This window comes from Lacerta agilis, chromosome 2, assembly GCF_009819535.1.
Source record: "Lacerta agilis isolate rLacAgi1 chromosome 2, rLacAgi1.pri, whole genome shotgun sequence".
In the NCBI taxonomy this organism is placed as follows: Eukaryota; Metazoa; Chordata; class Lepidosauria; order Squamata; family Lacertidae; genus Lacerta; species Lacerta agilis.
Window position 1 is genome coordinate 12,336,441 of NC_046313.1, and position 24,985 is coordinate 12,361,425.

The 24,985-nt window shown below is 48.1% G+C and overlaps 2 protein-coding genes across 2 annotated transcripts in view; both read right to left on the reverse strand.

The window, feature by feature from the left end:
- The window catches only part of SLC39A5 (solute carrier family 39 member 5), a 41,530-nt gene extending 22,130 nt beyond the window's left edge, over positions 1-19,400 (reverse strand). The window contains exon 1 of the mRNA XM_033138626.1: positions 19,145-19,400. The gene's annotated coding sequence lies outside the window, so the exon portion shown is untranslated. The remainder of the gene's footprint in view (positions 1-19,144) is intronic.
- LOC117043028 (inactive dipeptidyl peptidase 10-like) overlaps positions 19,162-24,985 on the reverse strand; it is a 40,168-nt gene continuing 34,344 nt past the window's right edge. The window contains exons 24-26 of the mRNA XM_033142652.1: positions 23,584-23,657; positions 21,467-21,597; positions 19,162-19,276 (exon numbers count right to left, since the gene is read on the reverse strand). Of these exons, the coding sequence (XP_032998543.1) occupies positions 19,162-19,276; positions 21,467-21,597; positions 23,584-23,657 (320 nt within the window). The remainder of the gene's footprint in view (positions 19,277-21,466; positions 21,598-23,583; positions 23,658-24,985) is intronic.

The following is a 24,985-nucleotide window of genomic DNA, read 5'->3' on the forward strand; positions in this document are numbered from 1 at the left end:
CTTGAGAACGTGGAGGGCATGACCACCCGCTCTATGGTGCAGACTGCTAAGGACCTTGCCATCCGCATCCAGGGTGCCTTTTCGCCATCTGCTTCCCGGCAGCCAGTAAAGGGAAAGGCTAAAGGGAATGGGGGAATCAAAGACCAGGCGACCTCCTACCAGATGCCCCTACGTGCCTTCCCCATCCCTCCTGCAACTCCGGATGGGGCCCCGCGGATGATTTACACCCACCAGCCCTTTCGGACTGCAGATTTAGTAAACTGGGCAAACGTGATGCCCTCTTTGAGAGATGACCCCGACAAGTGCCACCGGCAAATTGCTACCATCTTCTCTTCCCATCACCCTTCTTGGACGGATGTCCACGTACTCTTAAATGCCCTATTTAATGAAGCTGAGAAGGCTGACATCCTCAGTAAGGCCGAAGAAGCCCTAAATCAGGAAAACTACCAGGAAGGAAGACCCCAAGGGGTGGAGGCCCTGACTCCTAGGGATCTCCGTATTGAACCCAACCCTGCTTGGGACTTCAATACCCCTAATGGCGTCTGGTGTCTGAACCTGTTTAAAAAGGCTATCTTAGACGGTATTAAAGCTTCAGGGCAGCGCTCCATAAACTGGACTAAAGTTCAGACTGTGATCCAGGGTCCCAATGAACACCCGTCGGACTATTATTCTAGGCTGGTGGCGGCTATTAAAACCTGGGGCGGAATAGACCCCGAAAATCCGCACCATGATATAATAGTAAAAGGTTTTTTCAAAGACCAGGCAACGCCAGATATAAGAAAAGCCTTAAATCTCCTGGTTGGCTACGACGGGAAAACTTTTAGCGAAATACTGTCCATCGCCAAGTCCGTCTTTAATAATCGGGACGAAAAGAAAAAGAAAGACACCAAGGCTGAGGATGAGGCAGTACTTGCTCTCAGCATGGAACCCCCTTACTTCCCAACCCCAGGATTCCCAACAAGAGGGCGAGTAAGAGGAAGAGGAAGAGGAGGGGGGCCAACCACGAACCCAGCAATGCCACGACCTTGGGGCCCCTCTACTGGCCTTTGCTATCTGTGCTCCCAGCCAGGGCACATAAAACGAAATTGCCCATATTTGTACCCGGGGAGCCCTTGGGTTGAAGCCACCACTCGCCCAGCCCCTGAAGGAAATCCGCCCTACGCAGCCTTTCCTCAGCACCCACCTAGGCACCAAGGGTACATCAACCAACAGATGGTGCAACCTCCTCCGCCAGGAAACTGGCCTCCGCAAAGTGCCCAGGGCCCAATGGTCCAGCCAACTACTGGATCACAACCATCAGCTCCCTTCAGTGCTCCTCTGCCAGTCCAACCAACACCCCAATCTGCTCAAACCCTTGCTTCCGAAGGTAGAAGGAACCCAGCTAACCCATATTGACAATCAACAGGGGATCTCACCCAAGCCCAAGCCATCTGTCCCGTGTTAGCTCTATCTCCAGAAGATCCCGTCTGTACTATTGAGATAGACGGACACCCCTACACCTGTCTCTTGGACACCGGGGCTACTTATTCAACTTTAACCAGTAGCCACCTCAGACCCGGAGAAGAGACTAGGAAAGTAATGGGTTTGGATGGGATACCCCGCACCTGCCCTCTGTCACAACCAGCAAAGGTTACTTTGGGACCCTTACTGGCCGAACATACTTTCCTCCTTACCTCTAGCCCAGTTAACCTGTTGGGGCGAGACCTCCTGTGCAAACTAAATGCCACCATTACCTGTTCCCCTGATGGCATCTACTTACATATGCCAGATGAGTCAGTGGCATCTTTCCAGGGGATCTTGCAAGAGGCTAGAGAGGAGCGCCAATTCCCCGACCTTCCTTTGGAATTGGAGCAGGAAATGCCACCCTGGTTGTGGGGGACCGAGTCTACCTCTGTGGGGCTTTTAAAATCAGCAACCCCAGTGCGAATCTCCTTCAAGGCTGACCAACCATACCCGTGCGCAAAACAATACCCCATACCCCCAGAAGCCATTGAAGGACTGACACCTATGATACAGGACTTTTTGGAACAAGGAATATTGGTTCCCTGTGCCTCCCCTTGCAATTCTCCGATACTCCCCATTAAAAAATCGGGAGGTGAAGGAGCCCCTGTGCGCTACCGCTTTGTACAGGACCTTCGGTTAATAAACCAATTTGTAATACCCCGGCATCCGGTGGTGGGAAATCCAAACTCCCTCCTAAATGCAGTTCCACCAGATACCACATGGTACAGTGTAGCTGACTTGTGTTCTGCATTCTTCAGCATACCTGTTGCCCCGGAGAGCCAATTCCTTTTCGCATTTACTTGGGGACCTGGCCAATTAACCTGGACCAGATTACCCCAAGGATATGTGGAATCACCGGCCATCTTTTCAGCAACCTTGCACCGTGACCTCCAGGATGTCAATCTCCCTGCAGGCTCCTCCTACTTGTTATATGTAGATGATATACTCATTTGTTCTAATAGTGAGGAGGCGTGTAGGAGAGACACTAAATACCTCCTTATACAGCTAGCCTTTAAAGGGCATAAGGTGTCCCCCAAGAAACTTCAATTCTGCAAACAGGAAGTCAAGTACCTTGGGCACATCCTTGGGATTGGAACCAGAAGCCTGGCTACCGATCGCGTGGAAGCTGTCGCCAAGATACCCTTACCCCAGACTAAGAGACAGTTGAGGGGGTTTCTAGGGATGTGTGGGTTCTGCAGAGATTTCATCGTAGGATACAGCCAAATTACCAAGCCCCTCTCTGCAATGACACGCCAAGACCACCCAGATAAACTGCAATGGTCAGAGGAAGCCTTTGCCCAATTTGAACGGCTGAAAAGAGAGCTCCGCTCCGCCCCTGCTCTAGGGCTACCAGACTATCGGTTGCCCTTTAATCTATTCGTCCATGAGCAAGAGGGAGTAGCTTCTGGGGTCCTAACCCAATCGTTCCGGGACCGACAGAGACCTATAGCGTATTACAGTCTCCAATTGGACACCACTGCAAAGGGATCCATTAGCTGTCTAAGGGCAATTGCTGCTGCTGCCATTCTCCTCCAGAAGGCGCAAGATACTGTACTAGGACATGAAATCATTGTACACGTCCCACATGCAGTAGCCACCCTACTGACCCTCAAAGGAACACATCATTTCTCAAATCCCCGCCAAAACCGGTACGAAGCTCTCCTTTTAGCCCCGTCGAATGTAACCATAAAAAGGGTTAACTCTTTAAACCCAGCTACCCTTCTCCCACTACCCGAGGACGGCACCCCACATCACGATTGTACCCAAATAGTCCGGCAGGCAGAGAAACCCCGTGAGGACTTGGACCATCTACCCCTGCAAAACCCAGACCTCATCCTATATACCGATGGGAGCTCAAAGATCGTAGAAGGGGAACGGAAGACAGGGTACTCTGTGGTGTCTGATTTCGAAGTGGTGGAGGCAGAGCCAGTAAACCCCCAGTATAGTGCTCAAGCTGCCGAGTTAATTGCACTCATCAGGGCTTGCGAGCTAGCAGAGGGACAGCGAGTGACAATCTACACCGACAGCAAGTACTGCTTTGGTCTAGTCCATACTACCGGACAAATTTGGCTTCAGCGAGGCTTTCTCACCGCCTCAGGCTCCCAAATCTCCCATGCTGCCTTAGTGGAGAGACTCCTAAATGCTATCCACTTACCAAAAGCTATAGCCGTGGTCCATTGCAAGGCACACACTAAAGGAAGGGATCCCGTCTCAAAAGGAAACAGACGGGCTGATCAGGCCGCCCAGACAGCTGCCCTTCAGCCCATAAGCGGAAGCACCCAGTTCCAATGTATTCAACTGCCTGCCGAAATTGATTTCAGCCTAATGTACGATGGTGCAGGGAAACAGGAACAGGACATGTGGGCATCCATCGGGGCAAAGCTAACCAATGGGGTATGGTCCCTGCCTGATGGAAGAATCGTTATTCCTAAGGCTTGGACCCCTAAATTTGTCAGGATCCTACATCAACAAACCCATTGGGGAAAGACCAGGCTCATAGACTACGTCCAAAGGTGCTGGTATGCCCCGGGAACTGCCATGGCTGCTACTGCAGCAACCAAAAATTGCCTCACATGTCAGTCCTTCAACCCCAAGAGGGAACCAAAACGTCCACCAGGGGCTAGACCATGGGCTTTTGTCCCTTTTGAGAGTCTGCAGCTCGATTTTATCGAACTACCCCCATGCCAGGGGTACAAGTATGCCCTCATCGTAGTAGATCAATTTTCCTCTTGGGTAGAAGGGTATCCGGCTAGAAGAGCCACCGCTACAGTCGTGGCAAGGGCCCTTTTGCAGGAGATCATCCCGAGGTTTGGGGTCCCACGCAGGCTGGACAGCGACAGGGGGACCCACTTCACTGCAGAAGTAGTCCAACAGATTGCCAAGGCTTTGGGAATCAAGTGGGAGCTACATACTCCTTACCATCCAGCGTCATCAGGACAGGTGGAGCGCATGAACCAGGAGGTAAAGGTACAGCTTGGAAAGGTATGCAACAGTACTGGACTCAAATGGGTAAATGCGCTGCCCTTAGTGCTCCACAACATAAGGAGTGCCCCTACAGGACCCTTAAAGCTCTCTCCTTTCGAACTATTGTTTGGTAGACCCCCCCCTGTGTACAATACACAGTTTCCCCTCTCCGAACTTGACCTGGGGGAAGCGGAACTTACCACTTATGTGATTCAATTCCAACAACAATTACGCCGCCTCCACCAGTACGCGGCTGTAGAGGGCCAGAACTTACCAGCTGATATGGCAGTACACTCCTTCCAACCTGGGGATTGGATCCTCACCAAGGTATACCCAAAAGTGCCCCTGCAACCCACCTGGGAGGGCCCCTTTCAAGTGCTCCTCGTCTCACCCACTGCTGTTAAAATTGGGGAGAAGAACTCCTGGCTACATCATACTCGATGCAAGCTAACCCAACCCCCTCCGGACAATTTTGAGAGTGGGGGGGAGGACTATACATTTGATAAACCCCCTTCTGCTCCAGACTCCTACATCGACGACCAAGATCCCGAAGAACTACAGACCGGACCTGATTCGGAGCCACAGGATCGGGCTCTACAGACCGGACCTGATTCGGAGCCACAGGATCGGGCTCTACAGACCGGACCTGATTCGGAGCCACAGGATCGGGCTCTACAGACCGGACCTGCTTCGGAGCCACTGGATCGGGCTCTACAGACCGGACCGGACCCCGACGCCACCGAGTGGACATCAGAGCTCGTACCAGACGGCATCCGACTGCGCTTGAAACGCAATTGATAGATCAACGCACCCCAGCATCGCTCCCCAGTTCCTGTTCACCGCACCCCAGCATCGCTCCCCAGTTCCTGTTCGTCGTACCCCAGTTCCTGTTCACCGCACCCCAGCATCGCTCCCCAGTTCCTGTTCGTCGTACCCCAGTTCCTGTTCACCGCACCCCAGCATCGCTCCCCAGTTCCTGTTCGTCGTACCCCAATTCCTGTTCACCGCACCCCAGCATCGCACCCCAGTTCCTGTCCATCGCGCCCCAGTCCCTGTGCCACCGTTCCCAAGTCTCCAGACATCGTTCCCGCCTGTGTTTTCGGACTTGCCGCTATTGACAGCTTTTGACAGCTGTTTGACAGCTCTCCGTGTTTTCGGACTTGCCGCCATTGACAGCTTTTGACAGCTGTTTGACAGCTCTCCGTGTTTTCGGACTTGCCGCTATTGACAGCTTTTGACAGCTGTTTGACAGTTCTCCGTGTTTTCGGACTTGCCGCTATTGACAGCTTTTGACAGCTGTTTGACAGTTCTCCGTGTTTTCGGACTTGCCGCCATTGACAGCTTTTGACAGCTGTTTGACAGCTCTCCGTGTTTTCGGACTTACCCCATTGACAGCTTTTGACAGCTGTTTGACAGTTTTCTGCCTTTTCAGAATTGCCGCTACTGAAAGCCTCTGACAGCTATTTGACAGCTCCCCGTGTGTTTTCGAGCTGGCTGTCATTTGACAGCTTGCCTTGGACAGCTTACTTCGACAGCTTTTTCCTAAAAAAATGAACCCCATCACGATACTCTTCCTTTTCCCTTTCCTGGGCAGGCCCCTCGCTTGGACCTCTGAACACTGCCCTGGAATAATGACTGACTACCAATACCTGGACTTCCACCTTTTGGAACAGGGTGGAAAGCAAAATCCGGACCGGATTGGGGATTTTGACTTTTGCCTTCCCGAAAGCAGGACTCTGTTACGCCACTCACTGGTCCCCAAGATGAATGGGACACAGCAGTGGGAACTGTTTGTACGCTCCAAGGACTATAGGAGGCTGGGCTCAGCCTCCGTCATCCTAGATCAAGGGAGGTATCGCCTTACCTGTGTCAATGGCTCATACCTCCTCTTTAGCCATGGAGAGGTATCCAAGAGCCCTAATTGGACTGAAGTGCAGCAAGGTGGGGGCTCCCACACTTTTACTGACACTTCTTCTTCCCCCACGAAAAACCTCATTTTTGGGTTTCAATGTACCCGCCTGGTACCACCGCCTTCCAGACCCCTGATCCAAGGTATCTGCCTGAGACGTTTCTGTTGCTTATGGGACCTGGGTCCCACTGAGGACTGGAGGGGCTCTGACTACCTGGAGGGCTGGTATCACCCCATCCTGCCCTCAGACCCACCAGTTTGGGATCACACCGGACCCCTGCGATGTGGAGGAATTGCCAAGACAGCCTCCCTGCTGAACACCACTGACCCCCTTCACCCTGTTGGAACTGCTCCACGTCGCCTGGCTGCCGACCCTTCTATCCCTGAGCCAGACTTCCTCTCATCATGGGATCAAAACTCCTTCATCCAACTCCTTGGCAAGGTGGCCAAGGAGACAGAATACCCGAACTGCTGGATTTGTGCCCATGCCCCAAGCCACCTCCGGCAAGGACTTCCCCTGGTTCCTTTTGCAGTCACCCTGGAACAGCTCCGCCTAGGAAACGTGGCTTCGTGGAACCTCACTGCCTTAAACCTCACCCACCAGTATCTGTATCTCACTGGTCCTACCCACGGACCCCTCTGCCGTGTTTTCTCTGGAGGTGGTGCCTCAGTGGGGACTAGTTCCTGCGACACCTCTCTGGAAATCCACGAGAATGGACAAGTGACTGTTAGTACCCAATCAAAATCACATTTGGCTACTGACCTTCCATCAGCCTGGGCGCTGGCAGTAGGTGCCAATCCAGTGGACCAGACCTCGCGCCCCAACATCGCCTTCCTCCACAGCTTTGCCTCTGGCAGACTCGGGACTGACCTAGCCGGACTGTGGTGGATCTGTGCCCACCGTGCCTACCGATGGGTAAGCCCCCACATGTCTGGCTCCTGCTACCTAGGGTACATAGTCCCAGGGGTACGCGTCACCCAAGACCTACCTACTGGGAGACTGCGAAATAAGCGGGAGGAGCAGGCCCTCTCCGACCTGTCTGATGTGGCTGCAAATGGGGAGACCTGGGGAAGAGCCCTATTCCCAGCATACGGCGCCGGTTCAAACCACGTTGATATCCTGAGGCTCACCGATGTCCTCCTCAAATTCATGCGGGAGGCCGAGCAAATCACGGATTCACTGACCACCGAACTCTCACAGGTGAGACAACTTGGAATTCAAAACCGAATTGCTACGGACTTTTTATTATCAGCGGAGGGCGGGACTTGTGCTCTGATTGGCTCCGAGTGTTGCACATATGTGACAGATCAAACCCTGAACATTACAGGACATTTGAACAACATCCACCGCCTGACCTCCACTTTGCACGACATTCAACATGAAGGAATGTCAGACTTTGATCTTTGGAGCTGGTTGCCCAACCTGGGGTGGGCAAAACAACTTTTAAAGGGTATTTTTCTGGTCATCATAGTGATAGTGTTGTGCATGTTAGTGCTTTGTTGTATCTCTCGTTGCTGGACCCCATGCTGTTCTTTGACCCGCTGTCCTTTAAACCCACCTTCCTCCTCCATGTTTCCCCTCCGGGCTTACTATCATGGCCAGCCCACCTTCCCTGAATACGTCCAATTAAGACACCTGGGGGAAGGTGAGTACCAAGTTACGGAGGTGTAGGTGTGGAGAAAAGGATTTGTGGTTCTGCGAACCAGATTACAAATCTTATCTCCAAGTGCGGGACTGATAGGGAAATTTACCAGCCATCACCTTCCCCCACCGCTATGCCTTCCCGGTAGCGAGTGCGGGACTCGTAAAAATCGCTAAAAGCCCGACGATGAGCGGGCATTCTTTCTCCCCCCTTTTTCCGGCCATTCCCCTCCACTTTCCAAGTCACACAAGCACCACATAAAACCCTCGCGATGAAGGGTTCCCCAAAATCCCAATCTGCGTTCCGAAAAGCCCCTGGAAAAGCGCTTCTGTCAAACAGCGCTCCGCTGGTCTCCATTTTCTCAATGAACGGGAAACCCACCAATCAGGAGCATGCATCCAGCTCAGCCTGCAAAATGGAACGTTCAGGTCAGCTACTATGATTCAATCATCACCTTCACGCTTGACTGAACACTAAGTGGGTTTTGACAGGCTCCCTGCTGGGAGAACAATGGAATCGAAACCAAAATGTAACCAGTTGAGGAAACTATTAATTATAACTTGCAACAATGTATCAAATGGACAATTTAGACGCTGGGTGGCCCACTTTTGACAGCTCGAAATATTTATTATTGTAAAAATCCACAACTCCTGAACGCAGTGTCCGATTTGCCTGGTTCGGGTGTCTATTTGCTCCTTGTAAAATAACCTTTCCAACCCCTCGGTCCCCGCCATCCTCCGATCATCAGAAGTATATTATTTCGAGACTGCATAATTTTTGGACTCTCCACTCAGTGGCTTTCATAATCCCCTAAGCAGAGAGTCACGTCCGCAGGAGGAGATGCCCCCTCCCGATAATCCAGTCAAGCACCCATCCATCAGCTACCATGGCAGCAGACATCCTCCTAGGAGCTTTCTATTGTCCCGACGCAGAAGAAACCTTCAATGTGTATTGCACCCACCCTGGATCCATTCACCGGTTCCTGCCATCCTTCCTGATATGCAAAACTTGTTTTTCCCCTATGTAAATTTTACTGTAACCTCCTCTCTCCCCTCCCATCTCTGACGTTTCTGTGATGTATTTCGCTATGTATTCTGGGCTATCGCGGGAACTTTTAAAAGTCCAGGACACCCTTTGTTCGGGGTTCGGATCCTCCTGAACCTTGTTGCGCAATAAACTCCTTTGCTTTTGCTCCAATCTCCGGCTGGTCTCCATTGCCTCCGCAGCGAACCACGGGCTTCCTCCGTAGGACCGGGAGCTGAGCCTTCTCGACCCGGTAATTTCCGTAACAATATAGTCTGGCCCCCCACAAAGTCTGAGGGACAGTGGACCGGCCCATGGCTGAAAAAGTTTGCTAACCCCTGACCACAGGCCACCCGCCCTCTGCTTAAATACCACCAAGCAAAGGAGAGTCTACCACCTCCTGAGGCAATCTGTCTCACTGTTAAATAGCTTTCAGCGTGAGGGTGTTTCTCCTGAGGCTTAGCCAAAATCTTTGTCTGCCGCAATTCCCAGCCATTCTTTCCAGTCCTGCCCCTCAGAGCAACTGAGCAAGCCTGCACTTTCTTCTGAATAGAAAAAAGCCCCTTTTTCATTGAAGGGAAGGGGTGATATTATAAATAATGACAATGATGGTTGTGCCATCTGTCTGGGTTGTCCCAGCTGCTCTGGGAGGCTTCCAACAGAATATAAAAACAATAACAAAACACCCCCCCCCCAAACAGAAAGCCCCAAATGGCTGAAAAACTCAGTTTCCCAGGATCCTCAGCCCTCGCAAAGGAACTACTCACCATGCAAGGGAACCCAGTTTCCAAAGCTCCGTTGCAACGATCAGCCGGCGCAACACACACACACACACACACACACACACACACACAGACACAGAGTGTTGGCCAAGAGCTCAGTTGTCACTGAGATTTTGGGAGGGTGAGAAAGACCAGTAGTTGAGCTTTTTTAGGAGAGCTTTTTTTTTCCTTTTAGGCTGCCGATAACCTTTTTTGTTTGTTTGTTTGTTTGTTTTGCTTCTAGGGGGGGCAGCTGCCCCCCCTGGGTACACCCATGTGCCCATAGGAAGCACCTGAGCACATAAGGAGCACATGAGCACAATGGCCCTCTCCTACACACAACCCCTAGCAGGGCCACACTGCCTCTCACACTGACAGCAACATGTAGCCATAATGACTGCAGCCTTCTTTTCCACAAATCTGCATCCATTCCTTGCTTGTGCTTCCTAGATGCAGAGCCAGCCCACCCATGATGCGAGGTCAAGCGCCCGCCTCAGGCGGCAGAAGAGGGAGAGACGGCACTCTGCCCATCCACCCAGCTGCTTCCATCACCCAGAGGGAGTTGTTCTGGCCCGAAGGGTTGCCACTTGTCTCCCTCAGCTCCGGGTGGAGAAGCTGAGCAAGAGGAAACATTTTGAGGAGTGCTTCGGCTGCCGCCAAATTCGGCGAGAGCCAGGGCACGGCATGGCAGGGGTCAGGAAGCAACCATTTCTGTTTCACCCTAGGTGGCAAAACAGGACAGGCTGCCCCTGCCTTTGGAACAGCTGATTTCCCAATTTGCAAACAGAATGCTGGACTAGATTAATCTCTGTTCTGATGCTTCTCTGGTGTTTTGTGTGGAATCAGGTGGATTCCCTACTCTTTAAGAGAAAGATAACAGCTGTTAGAGAGGGGCAGGAGTACAACTTGTTCTTGATAGACATTTTTTGCAAGCCAGGTTGTTTTATTTGGGGAAGTTAATAGTTGACCCAGCCGGGCAGAAACTCAGAAATGGTGAGCTCCTTTCCTTGCCAAGCAGGATGTATTAAAGGTCAATTTCTGGATACAGCAGTATGTGAACACATAGTACCAAGAGAAAAGAGAAGGTCTGGGGAACCAGGAGACAAGTGAGTCCACTTCCCAGAGCTGTTGCAGATTTGTCTGGCAATATATGCCCCCACTCTCAGATTATTCGTACAATGCGATTAAAGGCTCACCAGCTGACAAGTAGCTAACTGGAAATCTCATTGTGCCCGTGCTGAGGGAAATTATTTTACACAACATCTGAAACAAAACGCCCAGTCTTGTTAACAGAAAAGCCAAGAGTAAATAAGGTGTTGAGGAGATGTGGGGGGTTGCCCGAATAAGAGCTTTGCAGCTGGAACTGAATATCTCAGGACTAGTACTATTATGAGGTATGTTGAGATATGGGCTGCATGCATGTAATACATTTAAATCACATGACTTCCCCCAAAGAATCCTGGGAACTGTAGTTTGCCAAGGGTCCTGGAGGGGGGGGTCATACCATATTTGCCACCATCTCCTTCAATAGCAAAAATAACAGAAAGACAATCACGGGATGCAAATAACCAAGGGGAAAAAGTATCAAATACTCAGCTGTGACTAATCCCTAAAACGAGGGAAAGGTATAATAATATAGTAAGAAGGTAAGGAAATTACTCAAACTTAACTGAAAAATGGGGTGAGGGTCCCTAAATAACTTGTAGCATTTGGCCACAGGAGCCCATGCGGCTTCGTCTTCAAAACTATGATTTTTGTTATCACAACTATTTAGGTTAGCTAGCCTGAGTTTAAATTACACAGAATATTTTGGGAGGACTCTTCCCCTACTGCTCGTTATTCTTTTGATTTAATCTTGGTAACTTTCTGATTTCCCTCTGAGGAAACTGACGGAGTATCCAGTGAAACGAGGAAGAGCCGGCAGCTTGTTAGGGTTTCAGTTTTGAGGATTTTCATATATATTTTTGTCTAATTTCACCAAGTTGTTTAGGGACCCTCACCCCATTTTTCAGTTAAGTTTGAGTTATTTCCTTATCTTTTTACTATATTATTATACCTTTCCCTCGTTTTAGGGATTAGTCACGGCTGAGTATTTGATACCATCTCCTTCAAGGCAACGGGCATTACCTCATCCTTCGACACTGCATTCTGACAACACAGTCACTACCCTCCGGCTAGATTGTAGGATTTAGGACGGGCAAGGTCTAAACAGCATGTGGTTGGCTGTACCATTGCAAGCATCTTGCCTCCATCCTCGGGTCTCAAAAGTGGAAACTGATCTCCTAAAACCAGACCAGGCAGTGCACTGGATAGCTCCTCTGAATTTGGATCAAATATATGGCATCCGACTTAGCAGAGAGTTGAAGGACATTCTCCTCAAAGAACCTTGCACATTTATCGCTGCAGCTGTTCAAGCGCTCCAGCTTCCCATTGGCTGGGCCTGGGGCCAAAGACTGCAGATCCTTAACAATTTTGCTCTGCTGGGTTGTTACTGGAAAAGTTAAAGCTTCTTTGCTGCCTTCACCACCATGTGGGAGGCACAAATATGCACTCTAATCTTTGCGAAGAGTTTTCCACCATTCACACTCTAATCATCATCCAGCTTGCTCCAATGTCTGACGCTCTCTGGAAAACTGGGGTGTGTGTGTGTGTGTGTGTGTGTGTGTGCATTGCAGGCTATGCAACTTCAGAGAAATCAGTAGCAACTGTGCCACTCGCCCCTCTAATCTCACCATTTCACAGTGAGGCAAGGGCTTCTTCCCCAGTTCCGTTCACCAGAAAACGAACCCCTACCCCTCCAGAGAGACAAAGCCACCACCAGTACTCAGAACATCACCAGAAAATGGCCTGGCCGTGGCAATTGTCCCAGGCTTCTCCAAAATGACCCCTGAGACGGCCTCCATACAAGATTTCAGCATGGAAAGTATTAACTACCAGCGTTTGGGTTAGGTGAGGGTGGTGCCACACCAGAAAAAACAAGTCCATGTTGAGAATTTTGTCTGACTATCCCTGCAATGTGGAGACTTAAGAGATGGACAACGAGGATGGACTTGAAGTTCTCTCTGCCCTTTCTCTGTTTGGTGTTGGGACTGAAATCGTCAATCTCAGTTATTATGTAATTTCATAAAATTTATATGCCTCTTGATTGTTGTTGTTTAGTCGTCTTAGTCACGTTCAACTCTCCGTGACCCCATGAACCAGAGCATGCCTTGGAAACTCTCACTTTCTTCTCAAAGCTTCTCCTTTTTTTATGTCCATGGAGTTTTCTTGGCAGAATACTGGAGCGGATTGCCAGTTCCTTCTCCAGGTGGATCACATTTAGTCTAAACTCTCAGCTATGACCTGTCAGTCTTGGGTGGCCCTGCATGGCATAGCTCATAGCTTCTTGGAGTTATTGAAGCCCCTTCGCCACGACAAGGCAGTGATCCATGAAGGGGCTCTTGATTGTAGGAAACCTCAAATTGGTTTGTTTTGTTGATTATTGATGATAACTTTTAAACGGATAAATTAAAAGTGGGGGGTAAGAAGAATTCAAGTCTCAGGCCATAATAAACGACATGGAGTTTGGAAACGAAAGCTTTCCTCTTTAGAGGCATTGTCAAATCAGCAATTCCTCCTGTCTTTCATAAGATCAAAAACCAAATCACAGTCCTGTGTCTTTGCTCCCTAAGAAAAACAACTATTCACCCAGCACAACAGGCAGTCCAGATCCAAAAAGTATCCAAAACTGCCAAGACCAAGGTTTGTCAGTTTGACCTCTGCCTTTATATCAGTACTTCCACATAAGAAGGCCAACATTAGGAAATGCCATATGACCGTAGAGGAGAACTAGTAGAATTTGAGGATTCTGGTAGCAATGGGGTGATAGAAAGACTACATTAACTGCCTAACTCCTGTAACGAAATGATGAAACTCTCCGAGTAAAAATGACAAAGGAGACTTGCACAAGTTGTGACCGTTAGTCACAAGTTAGCACAAGTTGCTGACCATGTGGGACTGACCAAAAAACAGAGTGAGTTGTTAAGCCCAGGATAGGGCGTAATGTACAGTATAGCTAAAGGGCTGCATTTAATATAGGAGGCCACAAGCTGCGCATGCTAGTTCTAAATAGCTACCAACTGCCGTATAATGGCTATATATTGGAGGCAATACACCTCTTCCATGTGCCAGTTACTGGGAATCTCAGGTGAAGAGAGTCTTGCTGTGTTCATGTCCTGCTTACAGGCTTCCCATAGGTATCTTGCTGGCCACTATGAGGAAAGGATGCTTGACTAGACAGATGTTTGATCCAGCAGGGTTCCTTTTAACAATTTAAATCACGGTGCCTCCAGACTGTCTCTGTTTTGCTTTTATCCATGGTTTTTGGTGGGGGTCTGTGTGTCACATTACAGTCATACCTTGGATCTCAAATGCCTTGGCTGCTCCCGAACAAATTGGCTCCCGAATGATTGAAACCTGTAAGTGAGGGTTCCGGTTTTCGAACGTTCTTTGGGAAGCTGAATGTCTGACGGGGCTTACGGGGCTTCTGATTGGACCTTCCTGCAGCCAATTGGAAGCCGCGCTTTGGTTTCTGAACGTTTTGGAAGTCGAACGGACTTCCAGAACGGATTCCATTCGACTTCCAAGGTACGACTGTATTACAAAAGAACAGAATTCTCCTTTAGTCACCCTCCCCATTTCCCTCCCTCCCCTCCAGCCTCATGCACTGTTTTGAGAGACAAATTCAAGTGCAGACCAGAACTTTAGGTTTGCGCAGTTAATGTGGATTAAAGAGCTCTGTTGCCCGGGTGCAACAAATCCACTTCTAAATAGAAATGAACTTTATTTTTATTTTTTGCAGTTAAGAAAGTGACTGGGAAATGCATTGAAAAGTGTGGAACCAGGGGTGCCAACTTGAATGATCTGTTGGAAGTTGCCCAGAGTGGCTGGGGAAACGCAGCCAGATTGGCAGGGTATAATTATTATTATTATTATTATTATTATTATTATTATTATTATTATTATTGAAAAGTGGATCTCTGGGCAGTCGAGGGGTTTCGGGACAAGCGATTTTGGAGAATGCAGTATGAAGCTGGGAGTGAAGGAAAGATACTTTGTCACAAAGTTGCTGCAATTATCTACCAAGAAGAATGCAACATTCTGTGAAAGAGGAAGATACAACTGAAGGAAATAATTGGACTGATGGAAGGTTGGAGGGGAGACCGGTGGGAGATGGGGAAGGTAATGGGAAGGGTGAAGTTAGCCAGGAGGGGGGTGGGATAAAGTAGGAATTATTGCGGATATTAGGAAGGCTGACCATGGACTCCGACACCAGAGGGAAAACGGTTTATGAGAATGGAAGAAATATATAGATATTTGTTAAGAGATGATGTTCTTTATATATATATATATCTGAAAGTGGAATCAGAAAAAGTATAGGCTACAGTATAACAAAGTTAAGTGAAGAGAGGATAAAAGAAGTTAAAATGTGGAATTTGATGTTTTATTAGATAAGAATAAGATTTAAAATTTAAGATATTTTGATTATGATTGTTAAATTAATATTAGAAGTAAGAAAGTAGATTTTACAATGTTACAAAGTTACTAAAGAAGATTAGAAATGAACGCAGAGGAGAGGATGTGAGGAAGTCCCAAGATTAGGATTATAAAGAAGATGAGGTGAAGTAAATAATTGTTTTGTTTGTGTCTATTTTGTGTAGTTTATGTAGTGTTTGTATTTGTTCTTTGTGTATTTTTATTGTTAAAACTTAATAAATTCATATATATATATATATATATATATATATATATATATATATATATATACATACACACACACACATATGAGGGAGGGCAGGTAAGCCCCACCCAACATAATCAAACACATGACGCGGCACACACACAAACACCATTTGAATGGCAATGCCCATCAACGTTGGGGGGACCCTGGCCCTGGGTGCTGAAGGGACCTCGGCCCCTAGGAATTGCCTCCTATGTGTGGAACAAACAAATGGAAGAGGCCTAAATGACCCACAAGCAAATCAGGGTAACTGCTCATTTTCATACAACCACCTAGCAAACAAATCAGAACGGAAACTCAGTGAAGACCAGATACAAGGCCTCTCTAGGCATTGACCGTTCATCCTGACTTGCACAGCAATTACATAATTTATATCTGGTCTTTATTGAGCATTTGTTCCGATTTGTTTACAGGATAGTTACACGACAATGAGCATGTGGCTCATGCAGGCCTCATACGTATCACTTGGACCCACCAAGCCATAACAGCATTTGGGAAGCTTTTTAAAAAATATTATTGAGCAGATGGCTGGTTGGCGAATACCAGCTGATCCATGCATGATTGTGAGTCACTTGGAAAAACATTGCTGAAGCTTTTGGTACAGAATTGTTGACAAACTGACTTCACCGCTGCAAAAATTAATGCTTTATATTATAGGAGAAGAGCACCTTTCCCCCTCACTGCATGATTTTGTAGGATTTGTAGGAAAATAACTGAGTAAGGGGCAAACGACATGTGAATGCAGCACAACCCATTGAATTTGTATAAAGTGGGGGGGGGCACGCAACAAAGCAAATGGGAGTGTTGAAACCTTCCCCTGCTCACCCTTTTTGCAGAATGCCCACTTTACATGCCACATCAAATCGCCATGCTATACTGTATATACATTTATTTTATTCCCCCCCTCATATTCGTATATATATTTCCTCTAAGGAGCTCAAGGCGGCATACATGGCGGCGCCCCCCCCCAATTTGATCTGCACAACAGCCCTGTGAGGTAGGTCATGCAGAGAGTTGGTAATTGGCTCTAGGGTCACCATAATTTCCGCCCTCCCTTCCGCAGGTGGGCGGGGTTTGCGGCACCGGACAGGATTGCCTGGGCGGGTTCCCCCCCCCAACTCAGGTGGGTCCTTGGGCCGGCTCCCGGCCAGGGAGGACAAAGGACAGTGGCCGGGGGTGGGATCAAGGGCCAGGTAAAAGCAGCGAAGCCGCCCAGCCATCCCCCCTTTTGGTTTTCTCTCCCATAGGTTCACCCGCCCTCCCTCCCTCTAATTAACTCAACTTTCTCTTTATAGTTCCGGCTGAAGGCTGCGGTCATCAAGTCAATAATTCCTTCGTTGCAGGTTAACATCTTGCGTTACAGGTCAGCGGGCCCTGCTGTGGTCTTAGATGGTTGCCGTATTCGGAACCGGGAAGGAATTTTCCCTGCATTGGCAGGTTTTGCCTCCCCCGCAGCATTTCGTCACAACTTTGGCGGAGTTAGGCCTTGGCAAGGCTGCCTTTAGTCTATCATCAGGGGAAGGGGAGCGGCCATGCTCCCTTCCCAAGCGGCGGCGCGTGCAGGGCCCGTTAGAGGGCAAAATTCGGGAGTCCCTGACCCTAGGGAGGCAGCACATAGGTCAAACTCCCGGACCGAGGCTAGTGGGTGGGCATGCTGTGTAAGTGTGTGCTTTGCAGTCCCCTCCCACTGCGCCTCTACATCCTGCATATCCTCAGCTCACGGGCTGAGAGGGTTGCCTGCCAAGGCCTATGCCAAGTTCCCCACTTCCGAAGTTTTAATAAAGTTGTGGCCAATTTGAACCCATACTCTGGTCTCGTCTCACGTTCTTGGTGAAGGGGTGGGCACCTCGGGCAGGGATTTGCATGTGTGACCGCAAACCAAGCAACAGCAACCTGCATTGTAAGACATGCATCATGTTAACACCCATCTTTATGGCCTAGTTTAGACATACAAGTTTGCACACACCTGAATGGGCTCAAACCCAACGCTTTCCCAACAGAGTTTAGTTGCCATAATCGGCAGCCATGAGGAAAAACCAGCTGTTCTGCACTTGATAACTGGTAGCTGAATGGGTGAAATAACTCCTTTGAATAGCATGGGCTGGAGCGATATGAAAGTTGAGAAAGAGAGCCATAAAAAGAAAAGTCCGTCTACTCCTGCATTCTGTCTCCCCCAACGTGACAAATCAGAGATACTGGGTTTGTGGTTCAACACATGCACAGTGGCAAAGATGCAGAGGCGGTTGGATGAGAGTAATAATAATAATAATAATAATAATAATAATAATAATAATAATAATTTATTTATACCCCGCCCATCTGGCTGGGCATCCCCAGCCACTCTGGGCGGCTTCCAACACAATATTAAAATACAATAGCAACACAGAAAAGAGTTGAACACAGGTGACAATTTTATTAGCTACGGCTTCCATGGCCTGGGGAAGAAACACTGGTTTTCAAATCGGTGAGGGTGTACATGATTTTGTAGCTTCGAACAAATATAGCAAAGATCAGCCAGAAAACTGCAAACCACTTGGTGGGGTGGGTGGGAGATATCAGCCCCTACCACTCCCCCGCTGCAAAAACAAACCCCAAACACTTAGCCAAAAATGATTACACCAGGAGAGACCAGAGAAAAGTACTATGTGCAAACCTAAGGCTGAAACTGCACTAATTCGCAAACAGTATATAAAGCCTCCTGCCCACCTCACCATACAAGTTCTTTTTGCCTCCCAAGCTGGAAAGTTGACGCAATTGATTATTTTTCCTAGAATCTCTCTTTCCCTCATACGTGGGGAATCAAAAGCTTGAGGGTTGCTTTTTATTTTATTTTAAGGAACTTAAAACACACATTTCCCCCCAATCCAGTGCAGCTTTCAGGAAGAAACGTCAAAGAAGAGCAAGAGCTTCTTTTCCAATGGGTTTCCCTTGGATCTGAATGCAATAAAAGGAAATCGAGAGGGTAAAATGGAGCACAGGGGCTCCCAAGCCTTTGTAGGGTAGGGAAAGACGGAAGGTGCTGCTTTTTCACCTCTGCCAATTATGATATGAGAAATTGTACTCTCTGGAAATCTATTTTCTACCTAACAATTGAAAGTCACAACCCCCACCTTTGTTTGCAGAGACAGGATCCACTGTGAGGCTCACCAAATATAAGGAGTGCCATGAAAATGCAATGGGTGAGGTTATCTATTTGGGGCAGATGTCCCACAAAAGGGTTTTGAGAATAATAACAATTTATTATTTATACCCCGCCCATCTGGCTGGGTGGCCCCGGGAAAACCTAATGGGGCATTCATTCGACAGAATGATTCCTCTTCTGACATCTATAACGATAAGCCACACCTGTATGGATTGAATGGAACTGCGGTTTTGAATTCCTCCTAAAAGAAATAGCATTTCTTTCCAAAATGCCAGCTTGCAGGGGTGACTTTAAGAAATCTCCTTTGGGTTTCCCCCAAAGAAAAGTCGAGTCTCCTGAGCAAATTTTGGGATGGTTGCACGTGTGCGTTTGGAGGGTGGGCGAGTGCAGCCTGCGGAAGATTTAAACTCTACAAGTTACCTTGTTTTGTCAGCTTCTCAGGTGATTGGGAAGGCCAGGTGTTGTTGCTCCTGGTGCTCGAAGGTCTGGCTGCCTGAATAGCTGCAAGGGTCAAGGGTCGCTGGGGCTCTATCCAACTGCTGCTCGATGGACCTGGGAGTGGCAAATAGGAGGAAGGCAGCACGGGGACCAAGGAGGAGTTTGGAAAGTCAAGAGGTTGTCTGGGAATTGATGGCTACAGCTCAAGGGTGCAGGAAAAATAAAAGGCTGAATGCAAAATGTCAGGTTGCCACCCCTCTGCATCCCCCAGCCTTTGCGCCTTTCCCTTGAACAGCAGCCTGCCTGCCGTAGGGGGAAAGTTTTGAGATAACAGATAGTGTGAGCACCATACATTTAAAATGTCCTGAGAAAAAAAATCCCAGGGACTGCAATTTCTTGAGGGCGGTGGGAATTGTAGTTCTGTGTGAGGGGGAAACTACAGTTCCCAGGATTTTTAAATTTTTATTTATTTTGGGAATTGTGTGCTTTAATTGACTTTAATTTGAAAGTATGGTTGTGCACACAGCCAAAGTGGCAGAAAAACTTTGCAAAAGCTACTTTGCCAAAGGGTTATCTACTGAGTTCATAGGGGAAGCAGGGTTTCAACTGAGGACACTCCCGGCTTACAGTTCAGTCTTTTGGCAACAACTACACAACACAGCTCGGATGGTTAGAGCAGGGCGATGATAATGGGGTGGCTGCATATTCCTGCATTGCAGGGGTTGGACTCAGTGCTGTCAAGTATCCTGTTTTTCCAGGGATTCTCCCTTATTTTAAGCAGTTTCCCACTGCTCTCCCTTATTTTTTATTTCCCTTAAATTTCCCGTTTTTAATGGAAGCAGCTCCTCCCCTGCTGGCCAGGGACTGGGTGGGAAGACCTCGCCTACTTGGAGAGAAAAGCCTCAGCCCTCAAAGCAAGTGGGAGCCGTTTCCCGTCCTTACAGGGGGGTGTATTCCTCCCCCTGCATCAGCCCCTATCCGTTGCCGCCGAGCCCCTCAGCCGGCCAATTGGGTTAGCTGGTGGGCGGAGCCTGGCTGCCTATGAGCAGCTGCTGCTTCCTATCCTGTTTTGATGGGATCAGACAAGAAGACGATGGGGCTCCATCGCGCGGAGCACATGGCTGCCCTCCTCTTTGCTGGCTGCCCTCCTCTTTGCTCCGCTCCGAGCCCGAGCCCGCTTGGAGTTTACATTGCTGCTCCGCCCACTTTTGCTTCTGGCTCCGCCCACCACTGACATGTGACTGTCCCCGGGATAGGTGAGACTGCTGATCCCTTATTTTCAAATCCGAAACTTGACAGGTATGGTTGGACTAGGTGATTCTCAGGGTGCCTTCCAGCTGTACAGTTACAGGTAGGTAGCTGTGTTGGTCTGCCATAGTCAAAACAAAATAAAAAATAAAGAAATCCTTCCAGTAGCACCTTAGAGACCAACTAAGTTTGCTCTTGGTATGAGTTTCCGTGTGCATGCACACTTCTTAAAGCTCATACCAAGAACAAACTTAGTTGGTCTCTAAGGTGCTACTGGGAGGATTTTTTAATTTTTAATTTTTTATTTTGTTTTGACTTCCAGCTGTACAGTTCTTTGATTCTGTGATTCTACTGCTTCTCCACATTCGTGGAAACTTTGGGGGAAAGAACTGTGAAGGATCTTTAAACTACTGGTCCTTGCAGGGCTGTATATACTCTTTGCTGACAAAAGACTGGGCGGGAGGGGAGGAGGGAATAGCAATTCTGCAGCAAAGGAGCCCAAACTTTTCTCTGTTGCAATAAAAAGCTCACATGACAGGAAAGCTCATACCAAGAACAAACTTAGTTGGTCTCTAAGGTGCTACTGGAAGGAATTTTTTTATTTTATTTTGTTTTGACGACAGGAGTGACTTTGAATAGGTTTGCTCACATTTCATAGCTCGTTATGCTTGTCCGCTACTCTTTTGCACGGGCAAAGGAATACGTAAGGCATATGGAATAAATAGCCACCATCCCTTGACCACTGGAAGTCCCTCCCCTGGCTCTGGGATTCGCATGCACACGCATGCATTTTAAAAAGCCGTCTTCACAGTCCCAAGGGGTGGAAACATGTTGGGGTTTTTTAAAGTGAAAGCAGGGGGTGATCAGCAGCGCCAAACGATGTGCTTAATGCAGAACACACACACACACACACACACACACACACACACACACACACAAAGTACAGGTCCTGTGGGATGTGCAAAAGTGCTGTCGTGAGTTGCCAGCGCAGCAAAGAAAAAGTCAAGTGAAATCAGCAGCAGCTGGAAATCCTCAGCTGGAAAAAAAAAACACTACGGGTCCTCGTCTTCCTCAGATAACAGATGTGCATGCTTCGTATCCTCAAAGCAGTCCTGAAAGAAGGAGAAGAGGCTCTGGCTGAGGTGGCGCTGGCTAGACTCGAATGTGTGGCCTTCATCTGGGTAGATCTGGGGAACAGACACCACAAGGTTAGGGATGTTTTCTTTTTTATTCTATAGCACCATCAGTTTGGCATGGCGCTTTAACACAATACCAGGGGGACCTTGCATTCTAGAATGTTATCTTGCACTCCTGGGTAGGCACACATGGAAAACAACCAAGGTCAGGATCCCTCCAGGTATCTTTTTCATTATGCGTTCACAATTGGTGCTCATCACGGCATCCGAGTGTTTGTACATTGTTGTTTTTGTTGCTTCTTGTCCTTATTAGGCATTTTCTTTCTTTCTTTCTTTCTTTCTTTCTTTCTTTCTTTCTTTCTTTCTTTCTTTCTTTTACAAAAAGTAAACTCAAAACAACTCGCAATATAATGCAGTCGTACCTCGGAAGTCGAACAGAATCCATTCCGGAAGTCTGTTCGACTTCTAAAACGTTCAGAAACCAAAGTGCGGCTTCCGATTGGCTGCAAGAATCTCCTGCAGCCAATCGGAACCTGCGGAGGACATTCGGGTTCCAAAGAACGTTTGCAAACCGGAACACTCACTTCCGGGTTTGTGGCGTTCGGGAACCAAAACGTTTGACTGGCAAGGCGTTTGACTTCTGAGGTACAACTGTACCAAAAAGGGAAAAAGGGGGGGGGGATCCATTTAAATCTGAAATAAAAGCATAAAACGTTCATATACATAAAAGTACCACCACCCTCTGGGGGAAAAAAACATGCAAATTGGATAAGAACCATCGCACAGTGCTGCCGAACCCTGCTTCAAATTCAAATTCAAATTTATTGCGGCTATAAGCCCATAAAAACATAAAATATGGAATATATAACATAAAGTTACAGCATACCATATAGACCTTGGAGTCATAGGGAATCAAACCACAGCACAAATACAAGTTTTTAAAATTGCAACCAAGGAGCAGGAAAAAAAAAGTATTAGTGGTCGTGTAGTTGGCCACAGCGTCTTTTTTGAGATATGACAGAGTTTAAAAACCTTGCCACCTGCAAGGTTGTATAGGAATCATTGTCTTGCAGGCATAAGGCAAGGTGTGACTCAGCTGGTGCACCTGTAAGTTTCTGAGTTATTGGTCTTAGTAACTTTGCCCGAGCCTCACTATGCAGGGGACAAATAAAGATTATATGATGGAGAGATTCCGTCGACTTTTTATCACAATCACAAAAGGCGGAAACTAAGCCCTTGGAAAATCTATGTCTCAGGACATTAGAAGGAAAAACGTTAAACCTTGCTTTGGTGAAAGCGAATCGGTGCCCAGCAGTGGAGAGGGAGGATAGGTATAGAGGGACATGATGTGATGGAACAACTCCAAAATTCCGAGTCGAGCAGACACCCCCACCCAGCATATGATTACGCTGCAGCTCCAAATCGTCCAGTCTTTGTTTGATTAATCTTTTTGCCGAAGCAAGGTCTAAGTTAAGCGAGTCTAAAGGAGAGATTCCAAAAGACAGAAGTTTGGCGTGGATTTTCCCAATCCAAGGGTTTGCAAATTCGTCACGCCAAAGACAGCAGCTGCTCCAGAAGGATGCCTTATCATCGGTATCAAATGCCACCTGGAGATCAAGGAGAATTAACAAGGACACACGCCCCGTCTCTCTCCCAACAAAGGTAATCAGATCAGACCAGTACCATTTGCACCTGAAACTGTTTTGGGTTGGTCAGATTGCTTCATTTCCTGAAATCCTGTAACTTTTTATTATTGCTAATGTTTCAGGGTGGGGACAGGTGGTAGCCCTGCTTTTGTTGCAATATAGTGCAGGAGTGCCCCTCCACATAGCGACAATGCAGCAATGTTGTGGAAACATCACAAAACATCTAATAAGGCAGAATGATGTGTGGACGGTTCAGCATAAAGCTACCTCCACTTCAGCATAATTGCAGAATACACTCGCAAAAGAAGAAGAAATCCACACCAGTTGGTGGGACACAGAGAGCAGTTCCTCACTGCCAGAGACCTGGTCCTTCTTTCCTAATCCATCCTACCTGGGTAGTGTAGTTAGACTCCACAGCCAGAAGCCGGATAAGAAGTTCAGCTGTATGTTGGAAATGCACTGTGGCTGCCAGAGGAAAGAGGGAGAATGTGAGACAATGGGGCCAATTTGGAGTAAGAGAAACTGGTGACCAGAAGGTGTGGCTTCGGCATATGGAAAAACCAGTTCTGGGATGGATAGAGCCATCTGTCATCGATGTGTTATAAGAATTCTAAGGTCTCAAATATAAATTAAATGTTCATAAACGTACAAGGCAAACACATACATAAGTATATAAACCAGGTGTCTGAAATATTACAGGAGAACAATCTTGAAGCCCTTATGACTCTCCCAACGACCTCAAATTTTCCTCTGCAGTAAGGGAGGAAAATGGGGAAAGCCTTCCCATTGCCTTTTCAGTTGCAAATTCTGTCTTAAGGGTGTATTTGTGTATGAATAGGGTGAGCCTGGATTCAGGAATTGAGGTATTTACCATCACAAAGAATGGCAGGATGCCCAGGTAAAGCAATCAGTGACCATTAACAGATATCCTGGCAGACAGGATTTCCGCTGTAGACCGCCTCCTTCTGTGATGTATGATGTCTTGGGCTACAGGGTGGGCAATTTCAAAAGTCTATATAAGGACTTGCACACTATTGTTCAGGGTTCTCCTCCCTCCTGCGTGTGGCGAGTAGGGACCCTGTTGCAACAGTTTACTAACAGAGATCAGGCCTACTAACTGCTTTGCTTCTCAATATACTCTGGTTGGTCTCTGTTATTTTCTCCTACTGATAGGGAACCCATTTAAGGACTCTATACTGGCTCTTGGATACCCCATAAGGGGAAAAGGAGCAATCCCCCCTCATAACAAATGCCTTAGCTGAGATTCCTGCATTGCAGGGGGTTGACCCTAGGAGTCCCTTCCAACTCTATGATTCTATGATCATTCCCGGAGAGAAAAACCAGTTAACTAGGGATGGGAAACCAGAACCTGGGTCTAATTTCATGCATACCTTGGGCTAATTTCACAAGGGTGTCAAAGAAGTGGGGGGACGGGGACCTAAGGGGAAATGATGTTGCTGAGAGAGAAAAAGGGGTGACACAGAGAGGGAGACACACATGCACACAGGGGTGTCCTCCCCACTTTTGGCTCTGGCCCCAACCACTGCCAACATGCGCCCCTCTGTAGTCCTCAGTGCGGTGTGTAGGGAATCCCTACTGCTGCTCTTCCCTCACCTCCCCACTCCAGTGGCAGGAACAAGGGGAAGGAACAACGGCTTCCACTGCCCATGCTCTTTCCCTCTGGGCAGATGCACAGACTGGACCCGAAGGAAGAGGACACAGACAAATGGGCAGCAAAGAATAGGGAGGAGGTGAGCCAAGTCAGGGAGGGAATCCACTAAGGACATTGCTCC